At 38.6% G+C, this 25,816-nt stretch overlaps 2 protein-coding genes across 3 annotated transcripts in view; one reads left to right on the forward strand and one right to left on the reverse strand.

Annotated features, from left to right (window-relative positions):
- Positions 1-567: 567 nt before the first annotated feature.
- On the forward strand, positions 568-20,393 carry EIF3M (eukaryotic translation initiation factor 3 subunit M; the record flags this gene model as incomplete). 2 transcript variants are annotated; one of them, XM_080694862.1, is made up of 11 exons in its annotated part: positions 568-609; positions 5,097-5,229; positions 5,779-5,917; positions 6,154-6,277; positions 6,442-6,536; positions 10,931-11,014; positions 12,554-12,653; positions 13,283-13,364; positions 18,742-18,885; positions 19,759-19,819; positions 20,273-20,393. In XM_080694862.1, the coding sequence occupies 11 exons, from the start codon at positions 568-570 to the stop codon at positions 20,391-20,393; spliced, it is 1,125 nt and encodes a 374-aa protein (XP_080550988.1). The 2 variants fall into 2 exon arrangements, with proteins under 2 accessions (XP_080550988.1, XP_080550989.1); XM_080694863.1 differs by lacking the exons at positions 5,097-5,229; positions 5,779-5,917; positions 6,154-6,277.
- Positions 20,394-20,845: 452 nt separating this feature from the next.
- Positions 20,846-25,816, reverse strand: part of CCDC73 (coiled-coil domain containing 73) — a gene marked incomplete at both ends in the record, with an annotated part of 157,245 nt that continues 152,274 nt past the window's right edge. The window contains one exon of the mRNA XM_080690577.1: positions 20,846-21,064. Within this exon, the coding sequence (XP_080546703.1) occupies positions 20,846-21,064 (219 nt within the window). The remainder of the gene's footprint in view (positions 21,065-25,816) is intronic.

The raw sequence follows: 25,816 nt of genomic DNA on the forward strand, positions 1-25,816 counted from the left end.
GTACTTATTTGGTTCTTTCTAATGTTTATGTGTGTCCCCATTGGATAGGTGGGCTTAGCGACAGCGGTCCATGCCTTCGGCTCTCCCGGAACCCTGCCCGCGGCGGGTTAGAGGCGGTGTGAGGCCCGCGGCAGCCGGGTGGCTGCCTGGAGCAGGGATCCACAGGCAGGCTGGAGGCAAGCCTGGAGAACAGCTGTCCTCACTGCATGCGCCCTTCACTGGCCGAAGAGGACTAAAATGTCCAAGAGACGGTGGCCTCTGGGAGGCGCGGGCGGGCGGGCCACACGGAGGGTAGTCCGCGAGCGGGGACAAGATGCTGGACCTCCGAGGCCGCCAGGGCTGCGGCCCGGAAGTGACGCGGCGGAAGCCCGTCCCGCGCGCCCGACACGCCGCCGCCAGGGTGGGAACGCGCGCTTGGATTGGCTTCCGCCCGCCCCGTGACCTCGCCCCGCCCGACGGGGTGCGGGGTGACCCGGAAGCGGTTGTGCGGCCCCGTCTCGCGGCCGGCTCCTTTTTCCGGTCGGCGTGGTTTGCGAGTGGGGCGTCCGCGGTGCCGGGGCCTTCACGATGAGCGTCCCGGCCTTCATCGATATCACTGAGGAGGACCAGGTGCGCGGGCCGCCTGGGTGGCGCGGAGGCTGTCTTAAGGGCTGGGGGCCGCGAGGACCGGACGCCGCCCCGCCCAGCCGCTCGGCGGAGTCCGCGGCTTCGCCCCGCACGTGGGCGCCAGGAGCCCGTCTGGAGGGAGCGCGGCCCCTGTGCTCGGTCCGGTCGGGTTGCCCCCGTGGGTCGCCGGGTGGCCGCGGCCGGGGACCCGCCGCCGCGTCCGGGTGGCGTGGGCGCTCGCAGCTGCGTCACCGCTCGCGGGGCTGGCCCGCGCCTTTGACCCCGGGGCGGTGGTCAGCGCCCGCCCCCATCCGAGCAGGACCTGGTGAATCTGTAGTGGCCCCAGCAATCCGAGGACGAGTAGTTTATCCTTTTACTGTCCTGTCACGAGAACGTGATCGGTGATTTTTTGCGTAGACATGCATTTTCTATTTCCATTTGGGCAAGGGCGGAAGTTGTTTTATAAACTCCAAAGTGGGAGAGCAGCCCTCCCCCGTGCGCTGAGAGACTATATAATACTTTAAAGTTTACTGATTGGGGCGCAGGTGTGCAGGCCGGATGTTTTTAATTTTCCTCCTAACTCAGGTTTTACTCTTGGAGTGAGGACTAAATCCAACATGTTTGTTAATTTTTCTAATAACTGAAGAGTATTCTGTGAAGTTCTGAGCTTGTTTTGTTTGTTTTTCTTTTTTCTTGTTACTCCACTAACATGGAAATTTTGGTTTCCATATCTTTACTAGTCTTAAGATGTCCTGTAGAACTATAGATCATCCTCCCCCATGGTAGAATTGCAGTCGTGCTGCCCTGAAGAGCAAAGAAGGGGAAATGAAAAGGAAATAATGGGGAGGGAGTTCAGCACATATAGGAAGATATGGAGGACGAGAAAACAAATACTTGATTAGCGGTAGAAGCATGTTACCAATTGCCTACTAGGTTACGGAAAAAACATTTAATTTTATTTGACATACAAAAGAATTTGTAGATGGAAAAGTTCTCCTTGATTAAAGTGTCATTTTGGCCAGGTGCAGTAGCCCAGTTTATAATTCCGGCTACGTGGAGGATCCCAAGTTAAAGGGCACCCTGGCAACATAGCTGACACCTTGCCTCAAAAATTGCTTTTTAGGATGTGCTTCTGTTCTTGTAATACATCAGTTTCACACAAGCCATCCTTTTTAGGGAAATACCACGATTGCTTCAGGGTTAATGTTTTTTCAGTTTGATTAGAGTTATGAAATGGAGTTTTAACTTACTGTTTTCCTTTGCTTATACTGCTCCAGAACCACTATGGCCAGTAAGAATGACATAAAAACGTTAAACTTGATAAGTTTGCAAATTAAACTCATAAACTTTAATAAATTAAAGTTTGTATTTGCAAAGCAGAAAATAAAAAGATGGTCTTCTTTCTGTATTAGGTTTCTGTACTAGGTTCCCACCACAGGGAAGCATGCTTTCCAGTGGTATTTTTACTCTAATACAGTGACAGCTAGTTATTTTTAATCTTGCTTATAGTACCAACTATTATATGAATTTGTCATGTTCTTGACTGAAAAAATAATGCTGTCAAATCTACAGGTGTAATGTAGTTTTTAAACTCATATTTATGGGAGGGATCAAACTTTTTTTCCTTTACCAACCATATTTCACTTTGATCTAGAAAATAATATGCCTGTACATTTATTAATGGTATCCATATGCCTGCTCCAGTTTTTCATTTTATTATCTTTAAAACCATCTGCATCCATATTTGGCTACATGAAAGCCATGCCCTCAAAGGAAGAAAGTATTAAATGTCAGCTGGGTGCAGTGGCACACACCTGCAATCCCATACTGAGGAGACTGAGGCAGGAGTATCACAAGTTCCAGGCCAGCCTGGGCATTTTAGTGAGATTCTGTCTCAGAATGAAAATTATAAGAAGGGGTGGGGATGTAGCTCAGCAGTAGAGCTTTTGCCTAGCATTTGTAAAGGCCTAACAATACCAACACCACCTTTAAAAAAAAAAAAAAAGAAGAGCCGGGCGTGGTGGCGCACGCTTGTAATCCCCGCGCTTGGGAGGCAGAAACAGGAGGATCGCGCAGGTTTGAAGCCAGCTGCGTGCGCTGGCTTAGGAGACCCTGTTCCCAAATAAAAATTTTAAAATAGGTCTTGGGAGTGTAGCCCGGAGGTAGAAGGGCTTCCGGGAACCCCAGTATCACCAAAAAAAAGAAAGAAAGAAAGAAAGAAAGAAAGAAAGAAAGAAAGAAAGAAAGAAAGAAAGAAAAAAAAATCGTATCTGAGCAGTAGGGTAGGAAATTTCCAAATGACTGAATTTGGTTATAGGTCCAAAGTTGCTTTCTGATTCACATATGCATGTGACATTTTAAAAGATTAGTTACATAGTAGATCCAGTTTGGTATATTTTATTAGAGTCAACATTTGTTGTCTTTCTTTGTATCTCCCAAAAGACTTTGCCCAAATGAGTTCTCAAATATTCAACCCGTTTTGTCCCATCATCCCAGATGTGGAATACATAAAAATTTAAATATCGTCTATCACAGTTATATAATAATAGGAAGAAACTGGGTGTGGTGGCACACACTTGTAATTCCAGCATTTGGGAAGCTGAGATGAGGATCGCAGTTTGCACACAGCCTCAGCTACTTAGTGAGGCTCTCTGTAACTTAGTGAGACCCTAAATGTCTCAAATAAAAAATAGGGCAGGGGGTGTAGCTCAGAGGTCGAATGCCCATTCCATCCCCAGACCTGCAAAAAAAAAAAAAGAATAGTAAGAATATATCATGATGTAATTAATATATAATTTTATATATGAGCTCTAGATTATTATTTTTATTTTGCTGTACCTGTGTCAATTTTGTTGAAATATTCACAGGATTGGAAACTTGGGAGTATGAGTTAATTGACAAGTGATTACCCACTTGCCTGGATAGATGTCTTTAACCTTTCTTTTTTTCTTTCTCCTCTTCTTCTTCTTCTTCTTCTTCTTCTTCTTCTTCTTCTTCTTTTTTTTTTTTTTTGGTGTTTTGGTGGGCTACACTCCCAGACCTATTTTATTTTATATATATTTTTTAATTTGGAAACAGGATCTCTTAAGCCAGAGAGGCTGGCTTTGAACCTGTGTGATCCTCCTGTCTCTGCCTCCCAAGCACGGGGATTACAAGCCACCACGCTGGGCTTGTCTTTAACTTTTCTAGTAGTGTTATTTATGTATACAGTTTAAAGCAGTAAGATTGTGTGTGTGTGTGTGTGTGTGTGTGTGTGTGTCTGGGGATGGAACCCAGGGTCATTCTGCCTCTGAGCTACAACCCCTGCTCTTATTTTTTATTCTTTATTTTTGAAACAAGGTCTCACTGAGTTGCGGAGGGCCTCATTAAGTAGCCGAGGCTGTCTGTGAACCATGATCCTCCATTCTCAGTCTCTTGAATGCTGGGATTACAAGCGTGTGCCACCAAAGCAGTAAGATCTTAATTTCTCTCCAAAAGTGTAGAATTTGCAAGTTCATTTGCTTTCTTCTTCACCCCCCCTCCATGTGGAGGAAAACCTTTGGCTTCTTTGGTAGAAATAGAAGAGTCTTCCTTCAGTACCTTCAGTATATTTTGAAATACATTAGTGGATTTTTGTAGTTCTGGGGATTGAACCCAGGGACATTCCACCACAGAGGTATACCCCTAGATCTTTTTATTTTGAAACAGGATCTTACTAAGTTGCTTGATGCTGGCTTTGAAACTGTAATTATCCTGTTTTCAGTCTCTAGGGTACTATCCTGTTTTCAGTCTCTAGGGTACTGGGATTAAGGTGTGGGCCACCACTCTTGGCAGACTGGTTTTTTTTTTTTGTTTGTTTTGTTTGTTTTTCAGTACTGGGGATGGAACCCAGGGCCATTCTACCTCCGAGGTACCCCTAGCCCTATTTTTTATTCTTTATTATTTGTTTATTTATTTTTTGGTGGTACTGGGGTTCCTGGAAGCCCTTCTACCTCCGGGCTACACTCCCAGACCTATTTTTACATTTTTATTTGGAAACAGGGTCTCCTAAGCCAGCGCGCATGGCTGGCTTCGAACCTGCGCGACCCTCCTGTCTCTGCCTCCCAAGCGCGGGGATTACAAGCGTGCACCACCACACCTGGCTATTCTTTATTTTTAAAACAGGGTCTCACTGAGTTGCAAAGGGCCTCACTAAGCTGAGGCTGTCTGAGATCCTGTCTCAGCCTCCCAAATGCTGGGATTATAAGCATGCACCACCATGCCCTGCCCCAGTCCTATTTTTTATTCTTATTTTGAAATAGTCTCACTATGTTGCTACAGGCCTAAGTAGCTGAGGCTGGCCTTGAACCTGCGATCCTCCTGCCTCGAGATCAGTTCTTAAATACAGTATTTGTATTTCATTTTTTCAGAAGTAGGACACAGTGGTTTGAGATTTTTGTCTTGCCATTTACAGTCCCTTTGAAAATATGGGTGTAAAAATAGGCATGTAGCAACTCTGTTTGATTCAACAGGCTGCTGAGCTTCGTGCTTACTTGAAATCTAAAGGAGCTGAGATCTCAGAAGAGAATTCAGAAGGTGGACTTCATGTAGATTTAGCTCAGATTATTGAAGCCTGTGATGTATGTCTGAAGGAAGATGATAAAGGTTTGTTCTTTAACTATTTCTTACTAATCTTAAAAGAATCTGCCTGAAAATTTTCTTCATTAATTTATATTTTGTATTCTAGACCTTGCAATTTTTAAGCAGTGTTTTTAATCTGTGCATATTCAGTTTTCATCTGTTAAACCTGTGAAGTAAGCCAGTTTTGAGAAAACTTCTCAATATCATGTATATTTCTCAAGAGTGTTACTGCATTCACTAAAAGCTGATGATTTCAGAATGAAGAGAAAAAATTAAGCTCTTTCCTTACAGTTTGGATAAATATTAAATGTTACATCATTTCAAGTAATCTAAAAGCTATTAGGCTAATGTGCCATTTATTGGGTTAAAGTAGGGAACAAAGCTAGTTTAGCTTGAATTAGTGTAGTGTTTTTGCTGTTTTCCATTGAAGGCAGAGTGTCCTTTAGAACTCTTACAGTACAGCTCTTTAAACCATCTTACAGTTTTTTGATATATTAGAACACTAGAAATACATATTTAGGTGCATTGAATACTTCAGTATTCACTATTGATTGTGTTATCAATAATGTGTAGATGTCGAAAGTGTGATGAACAGCGTGGTATCCCTCCTGTTGATCCTGGAAGCAGACAAGCAAGAAGCATTGATCGAAAGCCTCTGTGAAAAACTGGTCAAGTTTCGGGAAGGTGAACGCCCATCTCTGAGACTGCAGTTGTAAGTTAAGAACTGAAAATGACCCTATTTTTCAAGGGGCTGTTTACATGCTACTATCTTTTAATGGCTAAAAACAAGAATTCTGGAACTTGACTGTCAGCTCTGGGCTTGGACAAATCACTTAACCTTTTCCTATGAGGGTAATAGTACTGCCCAAGGTTTGTTATGAGAGCAGATAACCTCAGTACCACAGTCATTCATCTTCAACATCGTTTTGTTATTTATTTGTTAACCAGGCTAAGTAACCTTTTCCATGGGATGGATAAGAATACTCCTGTAAGATACACAGTGTATTGCAGTCTCATTAAAGTGGCAGCATCTTGTGGGGCCATCCAATACATTCCAACCGAGCTAGATCAAGTGAGTTACTGCATGGAATACTTGTTCTGCTTATAAAAAAAATGTAGTTTTATGCCGTAGTAAAATAATTAATAGCTGTGTCTGTTCTAAATAGTTTCTTTTTAATTGTGAAAGTACATTCATTCAGTCTTACTAATTTTTCTGTTCTTTTGCCAATCTCATAGGTTAGAAAATGGATTTCCGACTGGAATCTCACCACTGAAAAAAAACATACCCTTTTAAGACTACTTTATGAGGCACTTGTGGATTGTAAGAAAAGGTATTCAGAAGTAATGAACTAACTTACAGACTAACAGGCAATATAAGTAGGTGAATATAAGTATCTGAAGGTGTTCTTTAAAAATAGGAAGAGCCAGTAATATTTTACGTTGTTTTGTTCACAGTTGTTAATAAATCTACTTCTGAGCATTTTTAGGAAGTTAGTTGATTTTCTGGGCATGTAATTTTCAGTGATGGACATTGTGATTTCCCTGTAAATACTAAGTGCTTATCAGAGCTAATGACTACTTACTGGAGGACTTCTCTTATTTGTTGTTTAGTAGGCCCCAACTTTGTTATGTTTAGAGAGGGAGTAACTGAACTACAGTTTTTAGGGGTTTTGCGGGTCTGGGGATGGAACCGAGGGATATTAGACCTCCGAGCTACACCTTCTGCCCTATTTTTTATTCTTTATTTTGAAACGGGGTTTCACTAAGTTGCGGAGGGCCTCACTAAGTAGCTGAGGCTGTCCGCGAACCACAATGCTCCAGTCTCAGCCTCCCGATTGCTGGGATTACAAGGGTGCGCCACTATGCCTGGCTTGAAGTACAGTTTTAACAAATTTCAGAGCTATTTCTCAGAGAAATCTAGATGAGACCTGAGCGCCCATCTTGTGTTCTACTGGACAGGTTCTTAAGAGAATGTATCACATCTTTTGCCACAGATCACTTTTTCCCCTCTTGGAATGCTTTCTCCAGTTGGCTTTTGAGACCCCTTTCTCTCAATCCTCTTCTTTCCTTGTTCACAGCTTCTCGTTTGTGGGTTCTTCATCTTCCTTAACTCTTAAGCATTGGAGTTAACTCAGTTCTGAAACTTGCTGGTTTGTATTTGTTTTCTGTTGTTTTCTGTTTGTTGTGGTTATGGGAGTGGCTGGGGATCAGAAGCATTTTGGGCAGGATGATTTCTTATATTGCTAAATTGTTAAGTTCATGGAAAAATACTTAGCATTTTGGCCCATTCCTGCTAAAATGCTAGTAGCACTTTCCCGTCATCACAGTAATTGAGCTTCTTCCACACACTTGGCAGTGCTCGGGAGGACACCCATGTAGGAGCCACTGCTGCCTTAAGTGAGCTCATTCAGTCTCATGCTGTTAAGTACCGGCTCTGTATTGATGGTTTTCAAATTTTTGCTTTCTTTTTCTTTTGACCGGACTCCAGATAGCTGGAGATATATCTCAGATATATAATTTGACTTATTCTTCTGTTGTTTAAGATCCAAACCTGGGATTTATCCTTGATGTTGGTGTGTCATATGTCACGTCTACTCCATCAGCAAATCCTGTTTGTTGAATAAGTCTAAAGTCAAACCAACTTTTCACCACTTCTGTTGCTACCACATATGGTCTAAGCCACCATCATATCTTACTTTACTGAAGTAGTGTGTTTTATCAGTCCTATTTTGGTCCTTGTCCCCCTGTAATCTGTTCTTAATACAGTTGCCAGGAAGTTCCATGTAGTACGGAAGGTCAGATTATGTCCTGTCTCTACCCAGAACCCTGTAGTGGCTTCATTTGGAGTAAGAGGAAAAGCCACCTCCAATACTGTGCTTTGGGTTCTTTGTAGAAACTCTTCCTAGGTATCTATGTGGCTTCCTTCCAGTCTTCAAATCCACTCAATTGTTACCTCATTAGAGGGCTTTCCCTGGCCACTTGGGTAGTAACAGGGCTCCCCACCCCATTCCTTTTATATTATTTCCCCATTGTTACTTGTTACTAACATGCAGACATACAATAATATTTAGTGCTTAATATCTGTCTACTCTAGAATGTAAGCTTCATGAGGGCAGAGACTTTCTGTGTTTCTAGAATAGAATCTGACACTGGTAGACACTTGCTAAATATTTATAGGATGAATGACTATTCCTAAAATAAAAACACGTGTCTACAAGAGGTGGAGATGTAAGACGGTATGAAGTGGTCATTTCAAAGAGTGTATGCCCTCCAAAATACATTAAAACACGCACATTAATCTCTTAAAACATGTTACAAGTATGAGAGTCCTGACTGTTTCTCAGTTTTCTGATGTGTGAAAGTTAGTTTCTAGTATTTGAGCTTCAGTGCCTTAGTTGTTAAGAATAGATGTGGTCCAGGGGACCCTCTGCATTCCTTGTCTTGCTAACCTTCGGTGGTGTGTGGCTGTGGTACCCCTTCCCTCAGCAGTTCTTCTCTTGGCTCAGGTGACACCGCTGCTCTTGATATCTTCAGCCTCTGGCCATTCATTCTGACACCTGGGGAAATCACTCTTCCTTGGCTCCTTTAAAGGCTGGTGTTGTCAGGATGTTTGCCTGGAAAATTTTTGTTTCACTCTGCTCTTTCTCCCTGTGGATCATTTCATCTGTTCCCATGGCTTCTGTCACCTGCAGAATGAAAATCCCTGTCTGTTACCTATGCTGCCCTTCCTGAGTGTCAGATCTGTATGTCTACCTGTTTTCTGTTTCTACTTCAGTGTGTCCATAAGTGTCAGAAACTCAGTGTGACCAAAATGAATCCATCATTTACTTCCTGAGTCTCTGTGTTCCTTATCAGAAATGACACGAACACTGCCTTAAACAAGACATCTCAGTGATACCGTTGCTTCTCTCCTGTCTCCTTATTTAATCACCACATCGAGTTATTTTTCATTGATTAGCTCTACAAGCCAGTACCATTGCTTCCATGGGTGATTGCAAGTCTTCAAAATAATCTACTGTAACAACAGTAATTTAATTTTAAACAAGTTTTAAGTTTCCCATTTTTTTAGGATAAAGTACACAATTCTCACATGTAAAGTCTTTCCGGTATAGGGTTTTTAGCATGGCATGGTGGGTGTGATGAAAATCATTCACCATTTTCATATGGTCCAGTGATGGGCTACATAGACTTTGCTTTATATATGGCCTACAAGCCAAGAGTGACTTTTACGTTTTTCTTTGAAGTTTTATAGTTCTATCACTGTATGTAAGATGCGAGGTACCACTTAACCATTCCTATAATTATTTATGCATCTTAGTAAATCTTTTCTTTTTAGTCAACCTTTTTTTTTATTGGCGTACCACAATTGTACATAATAGTGAGGCTCAGCAATAGGTTCACATATGCACGTAGCATAGTCTTTAAATGATTGTAAGTGAAGTTTTATACATATAACTTTTTCACTTTTTTCATATGTGAAACAAACTTTAAGTTAAAGCATTCTTCCCATGTTGGATGTAAATGCCTTTTTTGTGCATTTGTGGTACTGGGGATTGAACCCAGAGTCATTCTACCTCCCACTTACACCTCCAGCTCTCTTTATTTTTTGTTTAGAAACAGGGTCTCACTAGGTTGCTGAGAGTCTTGCCACCTTGCTGGGTTTTTCCAGAAACCTGTAATCCTCCTGTCTCAGCCTCCCAAGTACTGGGATTATAGGTGTGCCACCACACCTGGCTTTTATTTTTTTGAGACTTAAATACTATTTAATTTTAAAATAAGATACAGTTCTAGCCAGGCATGGTTCCATCCATGATTGAAGGTTTGGGTCTAGCCTCAGCTACTTAGTGAGGCTACTTAAGCCCTCAGCAACTTAGTGAAACACTGTTTCACAATAAAGAATAAAAAATTAGGCTGGGCATGTAGCTCAAAGGTAGAATTCCCCTGGGTTCAATCTCCAGTACTGCAAAAAAAAAAAAAAAAAAAAATGCAATTCCTAAGAGTTCGAGTTCATTTTACTCATTTCATGGCAGTCGAAATTCATCATTTACATAATTTTAAGGATAATGTAATTGGCAGGACGCCTTAAGTAGAGTTATTTAAAATTTTGGGTGTTGGCTCAAAAGTCATACTGACTTAACAGTTCCTGGGGCACACCGGACTTCCCCAGCATTGGTCTTCCCTCTGCCTGGAAAGTCATCATCCCTCACCTCTCACCCCTTGTTCTTTTCATGGCCAAGAAAAGAATAGAAAGGACGATTTTATGTCTTTTTGGTCTGGGCTTGCCTAGTCTCTCAGGAAACAGACTTTCCTGCTTATTCTTTATCAAGTACCTTCTGCTTTTTGCTTTTACCTGTTACTTACTTTATTTACATATTTTTGCAGTACTGGGGATGGAATCCAGGGACATTCTACCTCGGAGCTACAGCTCCAACCCTATTTCTTGTTCTTTATTTTGAAACGGTCTCACTAAGTTACGGAGTGCCTCACTGAATACCTGAGGCTGGCCATGAACCTGCGATGCTACTGTATTAACCTCCCAAGAACTGGAATTACAAGCATGTGCCACCACGCGTAGCTCATGATTTATTTTTTTTTTATAGGTAGGGACTGTTTCTTTGTCCTCATGTATATCACCAGTACAAGACCTGCCATTTAGTATATATTTTTAATGAGTGGATGGACAATATTTGTACAATCAGATTTCTAAAGCAGTATTTGTTTTTAGTGATGCTGCTTCAAAAGTCATGGTAGAATTGCTTGGGAGTTACACGGAGGACAACGCTTCTCAGGCTCGAGTTGACGCCCACAGGTAACATTAAATTTTGCTGTAATGAGTTCCTGTAAGTGAGCTACAGGATTCAGTGAGATGACTCTGAAATCATGTTGTGGCCACCAGTGAGCCAAAGGTATTAAATAGTGTGTTCTCTGGAGCTTCTGATATAAATACCCAAATTCAAGATTGTGTATTGGAAGAACTGTTGATTGCATATGAAATATTTGCCTGGTGTTTATTGCCTGGGGTATTGATGGTAATAATCCCCACCTAAGAACTAGATCCTGGGTAAATCTTGGATTGATTTATCTTAATATGGAGAAAAGTTGGTGGCTTGTTTAACATTAGCTTGATGCTAATGAGGAAATAAGGGCTTTAAATAGTACTAGATCTAACTGGGCGTGGTGGCTCACGCTTGTAATCCCCACGCTTGGGAGGCTGAGACAGGAGGATCGCACAGGTTCAAAGCCAGCCTCAGCTCCTGAGTGAGGCTCTCAGCAACTTAGTGAGACCCTCTTTCCAAATAAAGTATAAAATAGGTCTGGGAGTGTAGCCTGGAGGTAGAAGGCCTCTGGGTTCCACCCCCAGTACCACAAAAAAACCCAAAAATGGTACTAGATCTAACTATTAAAATGAGAATAGGATTACGTTAATGAAACTTTTATAGGGTTATTGCTATACATGTATGTGAAGGAGTTGGTAAAAAGGATAGTGATTAAAAAAAAATTAAGAGATTGCCGGGCATGTGGCGCACGCTTGTAATCCCTGCGCTTGAGAGGCAGAGACAAGAGGATCGCGCAGGTTCGAAGCCAGCCATGCGCGCTGGCTTAGGAGACCCTGTTTCCAAATTAAAAAAAATAAAAATGTAGACATAGGTCTTGGAGTGTAACCCGGAGGTAGAAGGGCTTCCAGGAACCCCAGTACCACTAAAAAAAAAAAAAAATTTAAGAGATTAAACTGCTTGTGTTCAGGTTTTTGCTCCAGTGTTTAATTAGCACTTGTTGGGAAAATTATTTGTTCTTTCTGAGCCTGTTTTACGATCAGGAAAATAGTCATGAGAGCACTTTGTGTCTCCAAGCATTTTTGTGAGGAGTAAATGAGCTGTAGTGCTTGTGAAGCCCTTGTGCACACGGTTCAGCGGTGCTGCTAGTTGCTAGTTTTTGCCTTGGTGCCTTCTCATCAGCTGTTTTTGTCTACAACTATTTTATTTAATTACTTTAAAACAGGTATACGTGACTTAAAAAAGTTTTATTTTGTTTAAACCCCTTATTAGACCTTTATAAATACTATTTATTTATTTATTTATTTATTTATTTATTTATTTTGTGGTACTGGGGTTCCTGGGAGCCCTTCTACCCCTGGGCTACACTCCCAGACTTATTTTTTATATTTTTATTTGGAAACAGGGTCTCTTAAGCCAGCGCGATCCTCCTGTCTCCGTCTCCCAAGCGCGGGGATTACAAGCGTGCGCCACCACGTCCGTCGATATACCATGTATTTAGACTCCTAGTTTACTGAAATAGTGACCTGCAAAAAGCCAGTGACTCTGCGTTCACTTTTTTTTTTCTGGTTAAGGTGTATTGTACGAGCATTGAAAGATCCAAATGCATTTCTTTTTGACCACCTTCTTACTTTAAAGCCAGTCAAGTTTTTGGAAGGCGAGCTTATTCATGATGTAAGTATTTTGTCTTTTAATGTGGAAAATGTTTTTTCTAAATCTTCCATACTGAAGCAGCAGTACTTTTATTCTGCATTAATAAACATGACTGTCAGGCAGATCTTAGGCTCTTTATATCAGGTGGGCTGATATTAGGACCAGCCCTTCTCCAGCCCTAAATACAATCTTGCTTCGTTCTTCCCTTGCCTTCCTCTCCTGATGTGGCCTGGCCACTGAGGACTTCAGTTATATACACTTGAACTCTTTGTTACTTAATGTACCTAACCTCAATTATGAAGGTAAATCTAATATTTTTTAAATGCATGGGCATGCTTTCAGAGTGCAAGTATAAATGCTTTATAGACTATGTCATTAACCAGCATTTTTGGTGTGGATAATATAGAGCTCATTCTATTTATGATTATTTCATTTTAACAGTGAGCCATATGAAAGCAGATGATTTGAGTGGTAATTTGATGAAACAGTGATATTTCTGCATTAAAAAGAAATATACAATCCCCTAATCAGTGTCTTAAAAATACCTAGAGTATATAAATCATGGTTCTGTTTCCTAGTTAATATCTTAAAAATATCTTGAATGTAAATCTCAATTCTATCTTGATAATATTTCTTTTGTCTCTTTATAGCTTTTAACCATTTTTGTGAGTGCTAAATTGGCATCATATGTCAAGTTTTATCAGAATAATAAAGATTTCATTGATTCACTTGGTAAGTTTTGGGATTTATTTTTGGAGGGATAAGAGAGATGGGAACTTGCTGCTCTGAAACAGTTAAGATCTATGACATCCTAGAAATATAGTTATACCCTTAACTGTAGATTATCTTAATGGGTAGTGTATTATAGAATAGCAACGAGCAGGTGGACAGTTTAAAAGACCAGCATCGAGAGTCTGAGACCAGAGGATCGTGGTTCGCGGACAACCTAAGCTACTTAGTGAGCCCCTCTGCAACTCAGTGAGACCCCGGTTTCAAAATAAAGAATAAAAAATAGGGCAGGGGGTGTAGCTTGGAGGTTGACTGCCCCTGGGTTCCATCCCCAGAAACGCAAAAATAAAATAAAAATTTAAAACATTACTTAGAAGAGCATGAAGTTAGCAGTCAGATAGACTTTTTTTTCTCTTGATAAGACCTTGTTGAACTTTAAGTCCTTCCAGCTCTACTATAACATGATTCTCATTAAGTTCTTTAAGAATCAGGTGCTTGGAAGAGATTCAGATAGAAATAGTCCCATTGAGAGAGGTGTGTGTATGTGTATGTATATAGTATCCTCTGCATACTATATTGTAACTTGAATTTTATTAAATTGATGAAATCATAGGCACATGCTTGTTTCAAAAGTAGAATAAGAGCTGGGTGTGGTGGTGCAAGCTTGTAATCTCAGCATTCTGGAGGCTGAGACTGGAGGATCGCGGCATGGATGGCCTCAGCTACTTAGTGAGGCTCTTTGTAACTCAGTGACACCCTGTTTCAAAAATACAAAGACTGAAAAATGGGGCTGGAGGTGTAGCTGGGAGGTACAGTGCCCCTGGATTCTCTCCCCTGTACCGCCAAAAAAAAAAAAGTAGAATAAGTAATTTTAATGGCTATGTTGTATTTTTCTATTTGGGTATAACTTTTTAGTGTTTTTATTGAGCATATATACATTTTTTTAATTTTTGTGATGAGAGAGGGAGCAGCAAAGCAACTGTGTAGAATCACAGTTTTTCGATCATAAGAGTAACTTTAAAAAAGAAGATGTAATTACAAAATTAAATGTTTTTACCCCTCTAGTATTTTATGCTTGAAACCCCCAGGTGGGCAACATTTTAAATTTTAGAAGCATGTAGCATTGCTAAATAGATCTAGGGAATTAGAAATGACTATATAGTGATTTTTAACAGTAAAGACTTTTCCTAACTACAGTTTGTTAAAGATAGTATAAGAAATCTGACGACTTTGAATTTTGTTGTCTTTATGCATCAGACTCCAGGAAATGTTTATAAAATTAAATTGGATTTTATTAAGCAAACCTCACATATGCTTAGTATTGTAATTTCCTCCTGGAGCAAGTTTTTTTTTTTTTTTTTTTTTTTTTTTTTTTTGGTGGTACTGGAGGTGGAACCTAGAGGCGGAACCCAGAGGCTTTCTACCTCCAGGCTATACTCCTAAACCTATTTTATATTTTATTTGGAAGCAGGGTCTCACTACGTTGCTGAGAGCCTCACTAAGTAGCTGAGGCTGTCTTCGAACCTGTGTGATCCTCCTGTCTCAGCCTCCCAAGTGCGGGGATTACAAGCGTGCTCCATCACGCCCGGCTGGAGAAAGTTTTAACATACTAAAATTACAAAGAGAATACTTCAAAAATACAGTTGAATGAAATTTTGAGGGTTTTGCAGTGTTTGGGTTAAACCAAGGGGCATTCTGCCTCTGAGCTACAATCCCAGCCCTATTTTATTTTTTATTTTGAAACAGGATTTAACTTAAGTTGCTGAGAGCCTTGCTAAGTTGCTCAGGCTGACCTTGAACCCGCAGTCCTGGCTCAGCCCCCCAAGTATTGGGATTATAGATGTGCATCACCATGCCTGGCTGAACAAGTTTTAAATGTTCTGAAACTGCCTTTTTTTTTTTTTTTTTCTTTAAGTGAAGTCAACTGTGTGACTTCACATAGCCAAGTCAACATAGTGAAGTCAACTTTGAAACTAAGGGGCTTAGCCAGACATGATGATACATGCTTGTAATCCCAGTACTTGGGAGGCTGAGACAGGAAGATTGCAGGTTCAAAGCCATCCTCAGCAACTAGCGAGCCCATTTCCAAATAAGAAATAAAATAGGTCTGGGGGTGTAGCCCAGAGATAGAAGGCCCCTGGCCTGGGTTCCATCTCCAGTATCACACACACAAAAAAAAAAAAAAAGAAAAGAAAAAAAACTAAGGGGCTTTGTTTATCTCTTAGCAATAATCAACACATTAGAGATTGATGATATATTTTTATTATTTATTTTTATATTTTTTTGCGGGTTTGGGGATGGAACCCAGAGGCATTCGACCTCTGAGCTACACCCCTAGCCCTATTTTTTTATTTTTTATTTTGAAACCGTTCTCACTAAGTTGCAGGGGGCCTCACTAAGTAGCTGAGGCTGTCCGCGAACTGCGATCCTCCAGTCTCAGCCTCCCGAATGCTGGGGTTACAAGCATGCGCCACTACACCCGGCATGATTATGTATTTTTATTAAATTGAATTATTAGTCTTGACTTTTTGAGATGTAGATTGAGTATATTTATAATCTTGTCTATACTTAGCTATTTAGTAATGATATCTATTGCCTGTAATTTTTGTGCAGCCATTGAAATCGGGGAAGTTTTGACTTATTCAGACATTGGCACTAGAACTCTGCCAGGCTTAAGAAGATGCGAGAGTGTTTGTGTAGAATGCTTTGCCAGGAGCACTAGACCCAGAAAACCACATTCTGTCCCAGTTAATTTGCTTTGTGGCATGAAGCTGTGTGATGGAATGTTAATGTCAGCAACCTCTTTATTTACGCACCAAGGCAAAAGGAGTAGTAATTAACACTTTGACACTCCCCCATTGATGTGTAATTGACTGTTTCAAAGGAGCACTGGTTCATAAGCTATTGCATGCATTAAAATTGCGTTTTCTATATTGCAGCATTTTAAGACAGGGGTCAGTGACAATGCAGAAATTGCTCAATGATGCACATTTTTTTATTACTGCATTAAGGTTTTGACATATTAGTAATGAATAAATGTTTCCATAAAATTAGATTTTTTATAACTTTAAAATTGAAATATGACACAGAACACTGTGGCTTACTCTTTAAGGTAGTATTCTAGTTTTATGAGACAAAGCACCATTTCCTTCAGATCTTTAACTCATACTTCACCAGCTTAATAGTTTGATTTTGAGGACAAGTGTTAAGGGTTTATGTGTAGCTTTTTTTACATTAATGACCTAAAACATCAATTTCAAGTGTTTTCAGATACCAGTTTTCACATACATATAATAGGAATAATCTTCATTCCTCTTGTTAGAGTTTTTTTCAGTTATGATAAGGTACTAATAGCAGTTAAAACTATAGTATAATAATACTTTTTCTCTTTAAGTTTAAAGAGTATTCTTAATCATATCTTAGAAATTTCAGGAGTTTCTGTTATCATCCTGAAAGAGAACTACTGCTCATTGAACTGGAGATGTTAAGGAATTTTTGAGAATTTTTAATATTTGTTCTCTGGTAGGAAAAATTTTATAACATTACTAATTGTGCCAAGTAGAATTCAACTCCCTAATTTGCCCTTTTTTTTTTTAACATCTCTGCAATTAACAGTTATTAGAAATTTGCTTATATAAGATGCTTTTGGGTAACATTTTGTCAAATATGTTTGTTTTGGATTTTAGATATATTATTAGGCATTTAGTACAGCTGAAAGTCAGGTTACAATACAAGTGTCCAGATTCCACAGGTGGCATCTGTTTGTCAAAACATTTTTTTATTAATGCTGACAACTTAGGCCAACTGTATCATTGTCTTGTGTCAAGCGAATTGCCCTAACATGTCCACATGTAATCTGGTGTTATCCAGTTGCTACCTTCTTGTTTCAGAAAGCTAATCAGCATCTGATTTGCATTTCTTAATTAGGGTTAATGTGCACTAATTGATTTTTTGATGCTTGTAGGTTTCCATTAAACTCAGTTAGCAATACTTACTTGTGTACCTCATTCATTTGAGTTATGATGATCATGTTTTTGTTGAATCTCTGCCAAATCAGAAGCCTGTATCATGATTGCAGCTAATTAATATATCATATACCGTATAATGGGCTGCTTTAGTCTTCCAGTAATATATGAATGTTATAAATTTCAAATATATTTATGGAGTACTTAGGCAACTTTTTTAACAATACAGACGAGGTTTTGAATTATTAGAGGGCATATAATCGTTTATTGAGTTTATATAATTTCAGAGTTCAGAGAAAAAATATATAATTCTAGATTGGTTTTAGAAACTTTTTGTAATTAATATATTACCATAAAAGCAAGTATATATTATATTCTATTATGATTTTGCTATTTAGGGCCAACTTATAATTTGGATATTTAAAATTTTTAAATTATTTTGTATTTTTAGCCCTTAATTTTTTGAATGAACTTATATTCTAGGCATATGACTACCACTTTGTTAGGTACTTGTTTTTTCTAGGTCTAACAGTTATTTGTGATAATTTTAACAGAGCCAGGCATGGTAACACACACCTGGTATACTAGTACTTGGGAGGCTGAGACAGGAGGATTACAGGTTTGAGGCCAGCCTCAGCAAATTAGTGAGACCCCTCAGCAACTAAGTGATAAAAAATAAAATAGTACTGGAGATGTAGCTCAGAGGTAGAAGGAACACTCTGCTTTAATCCCCAGTACAAATAAAACTCCCCAAATTGCAACAGCATATTTCATTAGAATTATAAACACAAAATTTGAAGTTATTTGCATAATTTTATACTTTTGCTTTATAAAGAACAAGTGTCATAGTTAATGTTACTATATAATTTTATCTAGTACTAATCATACTGATCTGTAAATGTTAAATGAGAAACATGTTTTGGTAGCAAAATGACTTGAAGGAAAATCAAATGTTTTCATAACTGAAAATGTTTTAAAACTAAATGTTTATTAGTAATGATGCAGAACAAATAAGGAATCCGGTGTGTTTAAATGCAGGACTGTTAGTGAAAATAAGCTGAGCTGATTTAACTATGAAATGTGCTTTGTAGATTTTATCTTCTAATATGTATAAATATAAAAATGTAAAATGTACATAATTTTTAGGGCCTATCAGTACCACTTATAGGCCATTCTTAAATCTTAACTCTGAATCTATCACCTGTTGCACTGTAGTAATAAATGTAATTCCAGGAAAATAATTTTAAGTATTTCATAACTTCATTAGTTAACTTTATAGTCTGCAAATATGATTTTTGTCAAAGTTATTCTTTGTAAGTGCTCAAACACAATTTCTACAACTTAGTGTAAGAATTGTAACTGTATGTCTTTAATTAGTGTATGGACATTTACTAAGCTTAGCTATTATTACTCAGGCCTTTTACATGAACAGAATATGGCAAAAATGAGACTGCTTACTTTTATGGGGATGGCCGTAGAAAATAAAGAAATTTCTTTTGATACAATGCAACAAGAACTTCAGATTGGAGCTGATGATGTTGAAGCTTTTGTTATTGACGGTAAGGCAATTAGAACATTTCACCTCTGTGTACAACATAAGATTTTATCTTGAAATAAACTTTATGCAAAGTTAGTTTCTTTTGTTGCATATGTTTACTAGGTTAGCAAATACACTTGCAACAGAATGAAAATTCAGTGGGTATACAAGTTTAGGTGGGTTTTGGTGTTCTATCTGCTGACATTGTATAAAACAAAATTTGGGTAGTATACTGTAGTGGTTAAAAGCATAGATTTTACCATCAGACCTAAGTTTGAGACTGTCTCTTCTATGAAACAGGAATATAGGAGTTCATTTGTGTTTGTGAGAATTAAGTGGATTAATGGGAATAGCACAGTGCCTGGCACAATAAATTATCTGCACATTAATCACTGCCGGTTTTTTTTTTTCCATTATTATTAGCTTAGAAACAACCTTTCCCCCAGCAGTTGTATTATAAAGCAACTTAACTGTTCAGAATTTTTGTCTAAACATATTTTAAAGTTTGTTAGTTGGGGAGATTGTACAGTTAAGCTGAATAGAACTATTGACGGTTTTTTCATATGAACTAAGTCTCCACTAGTCATATAAAGAAGTAATACCTTGTTAGGAAATGAGGTTTTTCCCACATATATGAATGTAAGGGAGAACTCCTAGAGTTCTTAATAAAAACTGTGTGTAGTGTTAACTGAATGGTGACTGGCCCAACAGCCATAGGAAAATACATAACCTCTCTCTTGGCTGCATCATACTGCTTTGCTTATTAGATTCAAAGAGCGGATTTGTAAAGTAATGTTGGAAACAATGTAAAGTCCTACCATGGTCAGTTGGTCACACCTTTGCTGTTTTTTTTTTTTAATTTTCTATATAACTTATGTAAAAAATCTTTTTTCAGCGGTAAGAACTAAAATGGTCTACTGCAAAATTGATCAGACCCAGAGAAAAGTAGTTGTCAGGTAAGACATTTAATACTTTGCAGCATTTTGCAAAACAATTTAGTTTGCTCTGATTATTTCACTTAAATGTTTAGAGGACCAAGGTGGTGTTCTTATCAGTTGACTGTAGTTAAATAGTTGCTATTTATCATAATTTTATTAAAGTTCAGACTGAATGTGATTAGCTTATTTAATGAAAGAGTCCTATTTTCCAGCACATTTCATTTAATGGCCGAGCATTGGCTAGAATACTAATGACTTTTGTGTCTGCTTAAGTTGTTTAGAATAGAAGGTTTAGAGTTAGTACGATAAAGATGTTTTTAAAATAAGCATCTAATTCCTAAGTTCTCTTATAATCCTAAATTGTCTTTATGTGTATTTAACTTTCTTTTTAACTTCCAAGTATGTAGTAATGTAAAAGAATAACAGGATAAAAGGTTGACTAATACTTTGTTTTTAATTTTTCCATTTTAGTCATAGCACACATCGGACATTTGGAAAACAGCAATGGCAACAACTATATGACACACTTAATGCCTGGAAACAAAACTTGAACAAAGTGAAAAACAGCCTTTTGAGTCTTTCTGATACCTGAATTTTTATGTACATAACCTTGGTCTTGTGAGGAAAAATAATCAGAGTAAAACATTATTAACTAAAACTTAACTAGTCTGGGCATTTATTGTCTCACATTTAAAGTCAAATCACAAACCTTAGAGGACAGAAAGGAATACATTAAAAAGGGCCACTAGGTTACATAAGTTGTGCTCTGTAAGAAAGGTTACAAAGGAACACGAGCTTTGAAAGAGCTTTGAAAGACATGCATAAGGTAGGGAAGGCAAAGGTTAAAAGTTAATTAAGGGAAACTGGATGCTAACAGCAGACTGCACATACAGCACAGCTATCTTTAATTATATTGTTTGCAGAACAGATTCACAACAATTTCACCATATCAGAAAAAGCTGGAAAGATAAAGACCACTGAAAAGCTTTAGATGGAACAGTCATTTCATTCCAGTAAAATACACGATGCTTCAGTTACATTATTTTAACTGCTGAAAACACTTAACATCTCTTCTGCTTTTCTTTTTTTAGGTTGGTTGTCGTTTTCTAAGCTTAAGAATTTTTCAGTTTCAGTTTTTTGGTGGGTTGCAAGGTTCTGCCAGCTGTCATTACTGGGAAAGGGCTCCAGATCAGAACTATCTTTAACCTTGATTGCTGGAAAATAGCTCTGTAGCTCAGTTGAAATCAGAGGCGCTGCTTTCACCTAGAAAAGGACAAATTTATCAGTGAAATTATATAAATGACTTTTAAAAAAATCACATAGGCCTCCGTAATTATAAGGATGTGATAAAAGCCAATGTTCTCATGGCAGATTTACAATTACTTTAGTAATTGGGCACCAGAACTATGCAATGTGAACCTGCAGGTTTATATAGTAGCTCTTTTAAGATATAAACTATTCCAGGGATACCACAAATGTTGGCTAAAAGATCTTGATCTTACAATGAAGGATATTTAAGAGCATGCAGATAAAAATCAGTTTTGTCTTCTGCACCCTTTCCTTTCCCAAACATATCCTTTAACAAAGCTAGGGGAAAATATGGAACTCAAACAAGTAAACTCTAAAAGCATCCTTTCTCTTCATGTTTCCACTCATGCTTCAGAGCACCATTGTTGAAGTACAGGAAGGAGGAAGGTGGTGTTTGGAAGTTGGCATGTTTCCAAGAAACTGCACTGAATCAATATTTTAAAAAAAAACACCTTTTCATTTTAAGGTTTTTTTTTCCTGATAATGCTTAATGAAATTTTAAAATATATATATTAAAAAAATTAAAAAGACATTAGTAATCCATTACCCAGGAAAACCTGTCAATACTTTGATATTGTTTGCTGCTAGTCTTCCCCACCATTAGCATATTGGCTGTTCTTTGAAATTTTGTGTGTTCTCTGTGAGCAATTTTTTAGATCTTTAAAATTTTTCATCAACAGTGAGTGGGTACAAAATACTTCCTTTTTATGAGTGATTGAATTGTTAGATATTTACATTGTTTCTAGTTCATCTTTGTGAAAAATAAATTTGAGTTAATTTCATGAAAAAAGTCTGATAGTCTTCAGATAGATTAACAGATAAGATCTTCTAGTGAAAGGGAATATTAAATTACTTTAACAGTTACCCTATTATCTTTTAGTTGTTGTAAGAGAAATACATGCCTATTGTAAAAACAGAACAGGATACAGATTATATTAAAGCCACCCAAGATCCCAACCACCATTAAAACATTTTGATATAAAAATCAACTTTTTTGGGGGGTGTGCGGGTCTGGGGATGGAACCCAGGAGCATTCGACCTCTGTGCTACAACCCCTGCCCTATTCTTTATTCTTTAATTTGAAACAGGGTCTCACTGAGTTGCAGAGGGCCTCACTAAGTAGCTGATGCTGTCCACAAACTGCGATCCTCTGGTCTTGGCCTCCCGAATGCTGGGATTACAAGCGTGTGCCATCACGCCCAGCTTTCAGCTGTTTCTTTTAAAAAAGATTTAGATCACATCTCTATCAGTTTATATTGCAGAATTAAAGAATTCTAGCATTTCCTCCGATTCTTAAGGTTGTTAAGAGGATAGCTCCATCGTATTCCATGTCCTATAATTTAGCATATTGTTGGACACAAATTATAAGTGATCACTGTTATAAATTAGGCTATAATAAATCTCATTGTGAAAATCCTTTGCATATTGCCTTCTATTAAAATATTTTCCAAGAGCATGGTGGCACACGCTTATAATCCCAGTACTTGAGAGGCTGAGACAGGATTGCAGGTTTGAATCCTGCTTCCGTAGCTTAGTGAGGCTCTCGGCAACTTAGACCGTTTCCAAATAAAATATAAAAACAGGTCTGGAGGTGTAGCATGGAGGTAGAAGGCCCCTGGGTTCCATCCCCAGTATCATAAAAAAAAAAATCCAACTTGATTGGTAAGAGCAGCGTATTAACAGATTTGTTTTCAGTGTGAGATTACAGTTTTTTAAAATTTATTCATTATTTTTGGGGTAGAACCAAGGGGCTTTTCTATTTTATACTTTATTTGGAAACAGGATTTCACTAAGTTGCTGAGAGCCTAAGTAGCTGAGGCTGGCTTTGAACCTGTGTGATCCTCCTGTCTCAGCCTCCCAAGTGCAGGGATTACAAGCGTGCACCACCACACCAGGTACAATTTATTTTTTAAATGAGCTTAATTGTTTAGAATTTAACTATAATTCTATAGTTCCCTGGGGAGCTATATAATCTTTTGGATTGTTTTGTTTGGCTCGCTGAAAATTCTAGTCAGACACCAGTCCCCTCTTAAGTCTCACCTCTCATATATTTGGGGTCATACAGTGTTTTATTTGCCTAATTGCTAATGTTCTTTAAAGTGTTATTAGGGACCCTCAAGAAAGCATAAATAAGTCGTTCAATTTTCATGGGGCTGAATTGTCCTTCTCACCAGCTTTTAGCTTTTAAATGCTATCTGTAAACAATGATTGGCGTAGAATAAAAGGTACGTGTGTGTGTGTGTGTGTGTGTATATATATATTATATTTCTGATAATGTTTGACATGTGTGTTCAACATACCTCATTAAATTTGATAGGGTAAAATAAACTCTAGACCTAATCTTGAAAGAAAATGATTTGATGATCTGTGTGATCTAATGATCCTGTTTTGTGGCTTTTTTTTTTTTTTTCTTTTTTCTTTTGGTGCTACTGGGGGTGGAACCCAGGGGTTTTTTTCTACCTCCGAGCTATACTCCCAGCCCTATTTTTTTTTTTAATACTTTATTTGGAAACAGGGTCTCACTATGTTCCTGAGAGCCTCACTCAGTAGCTGAGGCTGGCTTCGAACCTGTGTTATCCTGTCTCAGCCTCTCAAGCGTGGGGATTACAAGCGTGCACCACCATGCCCGGCCTGTTTTGTGGCATTTGACATACAAGGAGTTTTCAACAATCCTGATTACTTTTTATCTTGATGGTTTTTGGGGTTTTTTTTTTGTGTGTGTGGGTCTGGGGATGGAACCCAGAGGCATTTGACCTCCAAGCTACACCCCCTGCCCTATTTTTTTAATCCCAAATGCTGGGAATACAAGCGAGCACCACCACGCCCGGCTTTATTCTTTATTTTAAAACAGGGTCTCACAATGTAGCTGAGGCTGTGGTGAACTGTAATTCTCCAGTTTCAGCCTCTCAAATAATGGGATTACGAGCATGGGCGACCACACCCCGGCTACATACGTTTTTAGTTCTTTCCTCTTAACCTTATGTGGCTGGAGGACAGATGTAGTATAGACCAGGTATAGGTTTTTTAAGGCAACCGCAATAATTATACTTGCCAGATATATTGACACATTATCTTTGCCCTTCCTACATTGTTTTAGAAATTTATTACCTACTTACTGTTTCTACCCCCTGGCTTGGTACTAGTCTTTATTTTAGTCTGCAATTGATGTGCAAAATAAGGATCTTTGCTTACTCTGGGCCCTCTTTCCACCATTCCTGGATATAATCAAGATGGTAGCAGGCTACCAACCTAACTCCCAGAAAAATTAAAAAGTACCCACCTTTTCAAGTTGCTCTGAACCCATAGGGAGGAAGTGGACTGACATCTAACATCTGCCCTGAGGGTTAATGGAATATGTGGGGACTACACATAAAAAATATGCTGAAAAATAAAAACTTCTTTTCCTTTTCTGTATATAAGTAATTTTGGTTTTGTAGGCCAAGTGGCCTCTTCATTGCTTTAATTCTGTCACTGCAGTGCAAAAACACAATATGAGCCAGGCACCATGTGGCACAAGCTTGTAATCCCAGCATTTGGGAGGCAGAGACCCAAGGATCACTTTGCAGACAGCCTTGGCTACTTAAGCCCTTTGCAACTCAGTGAGGCTGGGGGTGTTGCTGCAAAAAAAGAAAAACAATAAAATAAAAACAGACAATATGTAAAGGAATGAGTGTGGCTTTGCTCTTAAATTTTCACTTCCTAGGGAAGACCTTCTAGATTTGCCACACCTTATATGACAGCTGGTAATGAAGCCTAAAGTGGGACACGGATTTTTAGCATAGTGCTTAGTACCTAGTAATAAGCACTTAGAAAATGTCCAGCCATCGAACTGAGTTGTTTTACACGCACTAGTGTTTTGAAAAGAAACTTTAATTATGGAAATTGAGGAAAGTGTAATACAGCATTTGACCAAAGGCCAAGACATCTAGCCTGGGTCCACCACAAATTATGTCTAAATGATCTTGGAAAATAGTTTCACGTAAATTGTCACTTTTCATCTGTAAACAAAATACCTTATAGGATATTGTGGGAATGTTCCTTTGGAAAGGTTATAAATTCCATAAATTATAAGTTCTTAACATTAATTTTAGGAAGTACCTTAGGCAATATCACAAAGAATTTCTCTATTAGGTTAATTATAAAATGGACTTTAGCTGGGTTTGGTGGTGCACACTTGTAATCCCAGCATTCTGGAGACAGACTGGAGGATGTGTTTCAAGGACAGCCTCAGCTACTTAGCAAGGTACTTCACAACTCAGACCTGTTTCAAAAATAAAAGGACTAAGCTGGGCTTCCTGGCTCAGGCTTGTTATCCCAGCATTTAAGAGGCTGAGACACGATCACGGTTTGCAGACAGCCTCAGCTACTTAGTGAGACCTTTTGCAACTCAGTGAGACCCTGTTTCAAAATGAATGTAGCTCGGAGCTAGAAAGCCCCTGGATTCCATCCCCAGTACCGCAAAAAACATATAAAAAAATAAAATGGATTTTAATGGGAAGTGTGGAATTTCCCATTGTACCATTAGAACAAGCATATGGTGTTAAAGATTTTATCTAGTTAGCAACAGTGTCTTTAATGCTCTCAAGCTTCCTTTTTGCTTTAGTTCTGTGATTATCCAATTGGCTCAAGCCAGAATATAGGTTCCCCAGGGCCAAACTAACTGATGCTCTAGTTAACCACATTACTTGCAGACATTCACTTGAAACT

This window comes from Muscardinus avellanarius (assembly GCF_963383645.1).
Source record: "Muscardinus avellanarius genome assembly, chromosome: 1".
In the NCBI taxonomy this organism is placed as follows: Eukaryota; Metazoa; Chordata; class Mammalia; order Rodentia; family Gliridae; genus Muscardinus; species Muscardinus avellanarius.